At 41.5% G+C, this 11,080-nt stretch overlaps 2 protein-coding genes across 2 annotated transcripts; both read left to right on the top strand.

Annotated features, from left to right (window-relative positions):
• Positions 1-2,564: 2,564 nt before the first annotated feature.
• LOC137294325 (uncharacterized) lies at positions 2,565-7,167 on the top strand. Its single transcript, XM_067825326.1, has 4 exons — positions 2,565-2,651; positions 4,137-4,269; positions 4,854-4,976; positions 5,744-7,167. Exons 1-4 carry the CDS (start codon positions 2,625-2,627, stop codon positions 5,773-5,775), a joined length of 315 nt encoding a protein of 104 aa, XP_067681427.1. The 5' UTR covers positions 2,565-2,624; the 3' UTR covers positions 5,776-7,167.
• A 179-nt stretch (positions 7,168-7,346) lies between these two features.
• On the top strand, positions 7,347-10,856 carry LOC137294313 (uncharacterized). Its single transcript, XM_067825315.1, has 4 exons — positions 7,347-7,441; positions 8,278-8,407; positions 8,840-8,962; positions 10,084-10,856. Exons 1-4 carry the CDS (start codon positions 7,412-7,414, stop codon positions 10,113-10,115), a joined length of 315 nt encoding a protein of 104 aa, XP_067681416.1. The 5' UTR covers positions 7,347-7,411; the 3' UTR covers positions 10,116-10,856.
• Positions 10,857-11,080: the final 224 nt, after the last annotated feature.

Genomic DNA, 11,080 nt, shown 5'->3' with positions numbered 1-11,080 from the left:
TGGCAATACCGCCACAATTTTGATAACAGTATACACATATAATGTCGTAGATCAGACATAGGTGGCTTGTACGAATGCTCGCGAAATATACAGTAACTTTGATTCTCGCGATCTGGAAATCTAAACTGAGGGGAAGAGAAAGTAATCTGTATGGTTGTGTAATTGAAAACAGACAGAACTGTTGTTAGCATTGTGTAAAAAGAAATTGGTGCAATAGAGACTGGGGTAGGAATTACAGCCATATGAATTATATCCAGTGCATGCTTGGTTTCTTTTGACTTTGGCTTACTGTTATCAAACTAGTTCTTGGATGACGTGTGGGTGTAATTATATGTCACATATTATTAGACTGCCAGATGTATTCCGGGGTACCATCCTGGGGTCAGACTCCATGGATGGTGAGAGAGTGCAACTGTCATGATGGTCTTTACTGTGGATCTGACAACCCACAACCTCCTCTGGGGTTCAGAGGTAACTAAAACTGTCACTGAAACATCCTTTGCTATAAAATAAGAATTCATACCAGTGTTGTGTGCCCCTGGTTATGTGTGTGATCTCTTGCTAAACTAATACACATCACAATGTCTGTGTGAGCGGCTCTTGCTAAAAGAATACACATCACAATGTCTGTGTGAGCGCCTCTTGCTAAAAGAATACATATCACAATGTCTGTGTGTGACCTCTTGCTAAAAGAATACATATCACAATGTCTGTGTGTGTGACCTCTTGCTAAAAGAATACATATCACGATGTCTGTGTGAGCGACCTCTTGCTACACAAATACATATCACGATGTCTATGTATGTGACCTCTTTCCACATGAATACAAGAATAGATATCACAAACTCTAAAGGTTTGACAAATTGATACGAGAATAGATATGGAACTTTCCAAAGGTGTAACCCCTTGCTTCAACCCAGGTAGATATCACACATTGCAAATTTGTGACATCTTGCAACAAGAATATACGTATCATCCTCGGAAACAGAAATAAATGCATTATCACTTGCAAACAGTAATATGTTCCTTGGCTTCACAAGACAACTTACGTGGTTCTCCGTACGGTGTGGGACGCTAGAAAAGGGCATCACACATTGTACCACAGTAGGAAATCGAAAGAGGGTCTTCGGAGTGTAAACAAATGCTTTATCAACAGAGTACCCCACAGCTCAAGCTTGCATTGAAGGCAGTTCAGACACGTGTTGTGTTTCTCTATCTTTGGAATCTTGTTATTACAGGAACGTGCAGACACTGGAATGGTCTTCCATAGAGTCGGGGACAACTCCATGCTGGACTACATCTCGGCCATTCCTTGCAAGAATATATACTACTAATGTGGATAAACTGATTCAATGCTATTTTTAATGAAAAAAAGAAATAGCAACGTCATTTGTGGTGTTTTCCTTAATCACTGTTTAAATCTGTGTAATTTGACACTATGCATCGTGGCATGCCCTTGAACTGATGTGGTGTCAGAAGTCAGTCCACACATTCAGTGTCGTGTGCGTCGACCATTGGCGTTGAGGCAGGTTTGACATATAAACGGCACTGAGCAGCTGAAGAAAGTTTGGGAAATGATGTTTGTCCCAGTTCAGCTAACGTCATTGACTGATCCTGGGCTCGACGTGAGCGTCGCTCCATGTCATTCCAATCGTACTCGATAAGGTAGGGGTACAGAGAAACAGCTTTCTTGGGCTGTACCGGAATGTTCTGCTGTCTCAGGAAATCTTTGACAACACCAGCGGCATGTGGACGGGCATTATCTTCCTGAAAGTGTTAAGTTATGTTTCTGTCCCAGAATGAACGGCTGCACACGAGATCCTGTGTCGTAGGCCTGTCTGATAGTCATTGAGAAATGACCATGATGTGTCCGACCATGAGTAGTGATGGTCCCCGCTTACCATAACGCCTCCACAACCATACTGTCGACGTTGAACAAAACCCGCGTTAGCATACCGTTCACCTCGCTGTCTGTACACCATTGCCCTGCCATTAAAGCTGTCCATTTGAAATCTCCACTCGTCAGTGAACAGTACACCACCATCCCAATCTATTCTTCTGGACCGCAGATGCTGTCTGTCCCAAGCAGATAGTGTCAAATCGCTTTATTTGTTTGCATTACAAGGGAGTATGCACATTAATTAAAACAGCGAGAACAAGTAGGGCTGGTCTAAGTTTACGCTCATCACCTCCCGCACGTGCATTTGCTTCAATGTTCCAACAGGGAACCTATATAGAGACGTTGTTGATTATCCCTGGTTCCCAGTACTGTAATACAAACCTACGAGCTATGGTCGTTTGTTAAACAACTTTTATCCTAAGTTGAATTGAATTTTGAGATTTAAATACTCAATTACAATTCATACTCGATGAAATTTGAAATACAAATACGGTGATAAATTCAAGACGACATGTTATTCAGATAATATGATGCTATCAATTTGTGACGTCATGTCAAGAATAATGTTCCACGTGCAAGCCAGCATGAACAATAGCCAAAAATAGCCCTGGAAATATGTTATTCTCGGAACTCTGAATGTCATCATATGACTAGAGATAACATAAGCTTCATATCGCTTGCTGCACACGACCCGCACACTGCTGTCAACATACACACAACAAAGATGAAGTCCTTGTGTTTGATCATTTCAGTAAGTAATGAGTGATCATTGTGCATTCATCATGGTTCATTGTCTAGTGGATAAGCTCAAACTTTAAGTAAGAACAGCTTTTTATTCAGATGATGCAACGTTTCGATACAGATTCATGCATACCTGCTTGACAGGGATTCATAAATCTGTATAGAAAAGACACATCGCCTGAATGAAGAATTTGTTCATCCATAAAGTTTTGTCCTTATCTGACTCTCCAACTCAAAGATTCAAACCAGTTACTTTGTCTACTGGTTATGTGCAAGACAGAATTAACATGGTAATTCCGAGACATACAGACTGAGACAGACAGAGCTAATCCGACTGACGATCAGATACAGACAACTACAGACGGAAAGGAGTTCTGTTCAAATTGAGGTTCACGCACAGCAGAAAAAACTTAAATAGTTGAGCTTTCAGCTGTTAGAGAGACGAGAGAAGTTACGAAGTTACGAGAGACTTTAACCCGAATACATGTCACCAACCACATGTCATTACAGTTTGATAAGACAATTCATCTGTGATAAACAACTTTATCTAATAACCAATTGGCAGAAAGTTAGTCTCTGTTGGATAATAATAGCACGAAGATGATGGATATCATCTGGAATGACAAAATCTGGTCATATTTCACAATATTGTTAACACAAATCGTGTTCACCGTGTTGTCTGTGCCGTGGTATATCAATTACAATAGCCAGTAACATAATTCCCTTGCAGTGTTTGCTGGTCTGCTATACATTACCAGGCAAACAAGCATACATGTTTGAATATTCGACTTTTGAAAATGTTTGTTACTGTAGTAAAGTCGGAAGAAGTCGCCGAGAAACAACTATTAAAACAATGTGTTATGAAATATATCATCGTCGAATTACCAGTTCTCGTTTCATTTTCGCCACAGTGAACTTGCATACTTTCTTTGGTCCGTCAGTATATTCAGATTCTCAAAATCGCATGCAGTAGGACAAATACGAGAACGATGTTTTGACATCATATGAGTAAGACTATACTCTGAAACGTGCTTACAGTGAGTGAGCTTATACCAATGTTTCAGCAACATCACGGTGGGAGACACCAGAAATGGACTTCGCACATTGTCCCCATGTGAGGAATCGAACTGTGATCTTCGACGCGTCGAACGAACGCTTTACCCACTAGGCTGCCTCAACGCCATGACTTTATGTGTATCACTTCTAAATGCCGTTCAAAGACTGCATGGTTACAATGTTGGAAATACGACACTCAGTATTCTATGCAAATAACAGACAATCGTTCACATTCAGTTATTGTACAAACATTTACACAACACCATGAGATTGTCTACAGACCTGAGCTTTGTTGATTCTTTTGATCGTCACATGTAGGGTATCTGATCCGAGTGTGACGAGCGAACGCTTTAATAGCTAGGCTTCCCCACAGGTCCAGATGAAATTGATTCAGGCTATAAACTTAACAGTCTTTAGCAGAACGTGGTCTGTGTCGCAGGTGTTGGTGCTGCATGTACTTGCTGAGGACATGCCATGTAGGCTGGGTCGGGACTGTCCCCGGGATATGTGCTGCAAAGGAAACAACCCCCGTGTCCCGGGGAACTGCACTCCTCTGAAGACTGAAGGAGAAGGTAGGCACTTTCACCTGAACCCTTGGAAAAGTTCATTAAAGGTACGTTTTACTTAGGTTTCGCCCACGAGCAAAGGCACCGTGTCCAGAAAAGGCACTGTGTTCAGAAAAGGCACTGTGTTCAAATCGAAACTGGGTTTTGATTCCGCTATTTGCTGATCCTCACCCTGAAGCACTTGGCAATATTTTCACATTGTAGAAAACTGTTTGCAACAACAATATGTGCTTACATGGGTGTGTGGGGTGTGTGTAGAATGTATGCCTTAAAATCACCACTCCTTGTTTGCGACAAACAATTCGCTACGGCTTAAGTTGTAGAGATCGAACCTGGATTAGTAAGGACTGGATTAAGGAATGGACTTGCATCAACTTGACATACTTTGGCTGTCCATTCGTTTGTGTAAATTAGGCCACAGTTATAATTAAACTGTGGATCATAATTCTGCTGAAATATTCTTTGCGTTGTGACAAAAAGGCGCCATTAAAAGAACATGATCAAACCAGCTTTAACGGTCTCCAAATACCGTAGTCCTTCCTGTAACGCTTAAAGTCATCAGTCGCTCGTTATGTCCATATTTTCCCCAGAGTGCCGGATGTATTCCGGATTACCCTCCTGGGGGCAGTATCCGGTGATGGTGCGAGAATGCCACTGTCATGATGATTTCTACTGTGGATCCGACATCGACTGGCCTCACCATGGATTTACAGGTAACTGTCACCCTCTGTGAAGTTATGTATCAAGCCCACAAGCACAACATTAAGAGGTACCTAGGATGGTAAAACTGGCTAAAATAATTGCATTCATATAGAATCAGCTTTTTCGTAAAATAATGTCCTAGAAACCCCAAACACCATCTGATTAAATATATTCCTAGACAATTTGGTAAGTATAAGACCTAGACAGAGTTAAATTACAGTGGGATTTGTCAAAACCGGCATCTATCCATTCCGACAAATTTCGACATTAGCATAAAATCTCAGTCCAGTCCATGGCCTGTACATTTATCATCAGCTCTAAAATCCGGCACATTGATTAAACCGGATTAAGTATTCAGTCCCAATGAATGCCTGTTTAGACAGCTTCTGCTTTATTTATTAACCACATAATTATTGAACATAAATCGTCCCGTAGGTATATGAACCTGTGGAAACAAATTTGACTGATATCTTGTAGCCAAACGTTTGGACTCCTACAAGGCTTTCAAAAGGTTGATGATATGTGAGGACCCAACCTTTAACTCGATATGGTTCCAGCATTATATTCAGGGAGTGAACTGGGCCTTTCGTCGCTTTTAGCCACATCATTCCATTAATACTATTGTGGGGACAACAGACATGGTCTTCAGACATTATACCCATGTGTGGAATCGAAACTAGGCCTTCGGCATTGCAAACGAATGCTTTAACCACCTCTTCACTTATGACTGTACTGACGGCAGTTTACCTGTTGCAGTTTTGTAAGTTTGTTCTTACAGGTACTTGCAGACCCTGGGGCGGTATTCCATAGAGTTCGGGACATCTCCATGCTGACAAACATCTCAGTCATTGTCTACAAGAATATATACAGTGGAAGCTGTCTAAACCGGCAGTTATTGGGACTGAAGAATTAATTCAGTTAAGACAACGTGCCGGATTGCAGAGCTGATGATAAATGTACAAGCCATGGACTGGACTGAGATTTTATCCCGCTTGCCGGATTGGACAGATGCCGGTTGTGACAACTTCCACTGTACATGTATTTCCGCTGAATCCACCAGCGCATTTCTTGGTTTACAATTGCCTCAAACTATTGCTAATTATGACAGCTGTATTCAAGTAATCACAAACGTCATCCACACTTTGGGACATTCGCTTGGTTACTAGGGATGTCACCTCCATGTATCCTTGAGTGTCGTTGCATTAGCTTCGGTAATAAGACGATGCAAGCCTGAAAAATGTCTCCATCTTTTGTTGAAATTGGGCCACTTTTGTAACAATTTTGAATTCAACGACAGTCATTGCCTGCAAAGTTGGGGAGTATGTATGCATGGGGAGTATAAGTGTATGTACTTCTGAATTTGCTGGTGTTGAAAACAAATCGCAGCTGAGACCAAAGGACAAGCTGAAGGATGGAAAATATCCTTCTATGACTTTCCCATGCGCTGAAGTGATTCCTACATGGAGTGAATTCAGTGAAACCCTCCATAAAACGTACTGAGCAATTTGGAGATTGCGTCAGTGTGTAAGAAACCTGGGCCCTGATCCACAAAACGTTCTTAACTTATTACGATACCACTGGCTTACGGATGTCGTAATGCTACGGACATGTCGTGGATAGGGTCCCAGGGTGATACTGAACCAAGAAAGAATGGTTTGATCTGTTGTGTTGACCTACTGATACACCCAGTTATCTTATTAACGTATCATGTCATACCAGCCTTATCTTTAGAATCAAGAGAATTGGCTCTGTTGGTGAGAAATACGGTAGATATGCTAACGCTTTCCAGACATTTTACCTAAAATGTTTCACTGACATTGTTGCATATAGCAAATTCCGAGAAAACATCTGTTACATCCAAGAGGTCAGGACAAACCAAATAAGTCTACAAACAGTTTTTTGGTTGTCTGTACAAACCCTTCAGCTCACATGTGGTCAAACTTATAAAGGATAACTGGCATTTTTATCCGACTGCGTCTGAATACTGTTTCCATCACCATGGAAATTGACGAAACACTAACCTGGATACAAACTATTTGTCAGATTTGATGCGGACAATGGTCCTGTATTCGCAGGAACAAATATTATCTCAGTATCATTAGTATCATCACAGGGAAATAAATCGGAACACCACTGAAATCACTTGCAAAACAAAACCAACAGTGGTGATAGTGGTATGCACTACAATTAGACCATACAAAATATAGTTGTTGCGCTATGTTTTCCCATGTGTATACCATGGGAATATTACATTTGAAAAGCCTGACACATTGTCAGCCTAAACACACAAAAAGACAAGCAACTTAACTATCGATCATAAGCCACCTGGCTCTGGGACAAAGTTTCATTTTATGCAAGGTCATGTAATGAGTTGTTATCTTACACACTGAGATAACGTCAACTGCTTACTGACCCAGACACTGCTGCCAACACACACACGACAAAGATGAAGTCCTTCCTCTTGATCACAATGTCAGTAAGTAATGTGTTGTCATAATGCATTCATCAGTCGTTCATGGTTCTTAGCCTACTGGTCGTGTGAAGAATTGAAGGAACGCGGTGATATAGATAGACAGAGATAAATGATGGTTAGGCCACGCTTTCACGGTCTGTACTGAAAATCAAAATCAAGCGAGCGTTTGCCCTTGTGCTCCACAAATGGCCAGACACAGAAAAACGATGCAAAACTGACAACCTGAGAGACAGAACCTTTGTGGAACTTCAAATTAATGAGCGTCCTTCTGTAGATATCAAAGACTTTATCCTCATTTACATGCTCTATTTAAGACTACAAAACAGTCGCTACATACATAAACATTTTGATAAGACAACTCAAGGTCTCATCCATGATTCCATGATAAACAACGTGTTTGTCTGTATTCATTTCTCACAAAGCTATATTGGGTTGACTATACGCAATACGTGGCTATATAGTTTATCAATATATTCTGAGATTCTGGTAATATCGCACTTTTAATTTAAACCTTGATCACCGAAATGCAACTGGATGCGAAGCAAGTCTAGAGTTGATTACAGTTCTTTTAGCGGCCATTTGAAGTCGTTGTCCAAGATATATTATGAATTTTAGCTTCTTTATTCTTTCCCACGCAATGGTTCGGGATCATTAAAAGAAAACTGTAAAAACACCAAAAATGAGATTCACAATTTGTACTACGTCGGGAATCAAACCCAGGTTTTCGGTGTGACGAGCGAACGCTTTAACCACTAAGCTACCCCAACGCCACTGCTTCAGATTGTGTAGATTCAGGCTACAAAAATTTAGTCTTTGGCAGAATGTGGTCTGTACCCCAGGTGTTGGTTCTTCACGTGACTGCTGGGGACATGTCATGTAATGTGGGTGGGGATTGTCCCAAGGAGATGTGCTGCAAAGGGAACCCAGGTTCCCAGGGGCAATGCGCACCCCTGAAGACTGAAGGAGAAGGTAAGCGCTTTCACCTGAATCCTTAGTAATGTACGGTTCATTAACGCGGAGTTCTGCGGATCCTCACAGTAACGACTTGGCAATACCGCCACAATTTTGATAACAGTATACACATATAATGTCGTAGATCAGACATAGGTGGCTTGTACGAATGCTCGCGAAATATACAGTAACTTTGATTCTCGCGATCTGGAAATCTAAACTGAAGGGAAGAGAAAGTAGTTTGTATGGTTGTGTAATTGAAAACAGACAGAACTCTTGTTAGCAATGTGTAAAAAGAAATTGGTGCAATAGGGACTGAGGTAGGAAATGAACTTACAGCCATATGAATTTATATCCAGTGTATGTTTAGTCTCTTTTGACCTTGGCTTACTGTTATGAAACTAGTTCTTGGATGACGTGTGGATGTAATTATATGTCACATATTATTAGACTGCCAGATGTATTCCGGGGTACCATCCTGGGGTCAGACTCCATGGATGGTGAGAGAGTGCAACTGTCATGATGGTCTCTACTGTGGATCCGACAACCCACAACCTCCCCTGGGGTCCAGAGGTAACTAAAACCGTCAGCGAAACATCCCTTGCTTATAAAATAAGAATTCGTACCAGTGTTATGAAAGATAAACCACACGTTTACTGACATATTGCTATAGGTATATATATGACCCCTTGCTACGAGAATACACATCACAATTTCTAAATATATAGCCCCTTGCTGAAAGAGTACATACCACAATGTCTGTGTGTGCGACCTCTTGCTAAAAGAATACATATCACGTCTGTGTGTGACCTCTTGCTAAAGGAATACATATCACAATGTCTGTGTGCGACCTCTTGGTAGAAGAAACCATATCACAATGTCTGTGTGTGCGACCTCTTGCTAAACAAATACATATCACGTCTGTGTGTGACCTCTTGCTAAAGGAATACATATCACAATGTCTGTGTGCGACCTCTTGGTAGAAGAATACATATCACAATGTCTGTGTGTGCGACCTCTTGCTAAAAGAATACATATAATGTGTCTGTGTGTGCGACCTCTTGCTAAAAGAATACATATAATGTGTCTGTGTGTGCGACCTCTTGCTGAAAGAGTACTTATCACAATGTCTGTGTGTGACCTCTTGTTAAAAGAATACATATCACAATGTCTGTGTGTGTGTGACCTCTTGCTAAAAGAATACATATCATAACGTCTGTGTTTGTGACCTCTTGCTAAAAGAATACATATCACAATGTCTATGTATGTGACCTCTTTCCACATGAATTTAAGAATAGATATCACAAAATCTAAATGTTTGACAAATTGCTACGAGAATAGACATCGAAGTTTCCAGAGGTGTAACCCCTTGCTTCAAGAATAGATATCACACTTTGCACATTTGTGACCGCTTGCAACAAGAATATACGTATCATCCTCGGAAACAGAAATAAATGCATTATCACTTGCAAACGGTAACATGTTCCCTGGCTTCACAAGACAACTTAAGTGGTTCTCCATACGGTGTGGGACGCTAGAAAAGGGCATCACACATTGTACCACAGTAGGAAATCGAAAGGTCTTCGGAGTGTTAACAAACGCTTTATCGGCAGAGTACCCCACAGCTCAAACTTGTATTGAAGGCAGTTCAGACACGTGTTGTGTTTTCTACCTTTGGAATCTTGTTATTACAGGAACGTGCAGACACTGGAATGGTCTTCCATAGAGTCGGGGACAACTCCATGCTGGACTACATCTCGGCCATTCCTTGCAAGAATATATACTACTAATGTGGATAAACTGATTCAATGCTATTTTTAATGAAAAAAAGAAATAGCAACGTCATTTGTGGTGTTTTCCTTAATCACTGTTTAAATCTGTGTAATTTGACACTATGCATCGTGGCATGTCCTTGAAGTGATGTGGTGTCAGAAGTCAGTCCACACATTCAGTGTCGTGTGCGTCGACCATTGGCGTTGAGGCAGGTTTGACATATAAACGGCACTGAGCAGCTGAAGAAAGTTTGGGAAATGATGTTTGTCCCAGTTCAGCTAACGTCATTGACTGATCCTGGGCTCGACGTGAGCGTCGCTCCATGTCATTCCAATCGTACTCGATAAGGTAGGGGTACAGAGAAACAGCTTTCTTGGGCTGTACCGGAATGTTCTGCAGTCTCAGGAAATCTGTGACAACACCAGCGGCATGTGGACGGGCATTATCTTCCTGAAAGTGTTAAGTTATGTTTCTGTCCCAGAATGAACGGCTGCACACGAGATCCTGTGTCGTAGGCCTGTCTGATTGCCATTGCCAATGACCATGATGTGTCCGACCATGAGTAGTGATGGTCCCCGCTTACCATAACGCCTCCACAACCATACTGTCGACGTTGAACAAAACCCGCGTTAGCATACCGTTCACCTCGCTGTCTGTACACCATTGCCCTGCCATTAAAGCTGTCCATCTGAAATCTCGACTCGTCAGTGAACAGTACACCACCATCCCAATCTATTCTTCTGGACCGCAGATGCTGTCTGTCCCAAGCAGATAGTGTCAAATCGCTTTATTTGTTTGCATTACAAGGGAGTATGCACATTAATTAAAACAGCGAGAACAAGTAGGGCTGGTCTAAGTTTACGCTCATCACCTCCCGCACGTGCATTTGTTTCACTGGGAACAGGGAACCTATCTAGA

The sequence above is a fragment of the Haliotis asinina genome, chromosome 1 (assembly GCF_037392515.1).
Source record: "Haliotis asinina isolate JCU_RB_2024 chromosome 1, JCU_Hal_asi_v2, whole genome shotgun sequence".
Lineage (NCBI taxonomy): Eukaryota > Metazoa > Mollusca > Gastropoda > Lepetellida > Haliotidae > Haliotis > Haliotis asinina.
The sequence above is the reverse complement of the archived record's forward strand: the minus strand, read 5'-3'. Positions and strand labels throughout refer to the sequence as shown.

Coding starts and splice junctions, on each gene's coding strand:
- LOC137294325 (XM_067825326.1), top strand. CDS start 2,625: ATGAAGTCCTTGTGTTTGATCATTTCA. Junction 4,270..4,853: donor TCTGAAGACTGAAGGAGAAG/GTAGGCACTTTC, acceptor TATTTTCCCCAG/AGTGCCGGATGTATTCCGGA. Junction 4,977..5,743: donor GCCTCACCATGGATTTACAG/GTAACTGTCACC, acceptor TTGTTCTTACAG/GTACTTGCAGACCCTGGGGC.
- LOC137294313 (XM_067825315.1), top strand. CDS start 7,412: ATGAAGTCCTTCCTCTTGATCACAATGTCA. Junction 7,442..8,277: donor TCCTCTTGATCACAATGTCA/GTAAGTAATGTG, acceptor TCTGTACCCCAG/GTGTTGGTTCTTCACGTGAC. Junction 8,963..10,083: donor ACCTCCCCTGGGGTCCAGAG/GTAACTAAAACC, acceptor TTGTTATTACAG/GAACGTGCAGACACTGGAAT.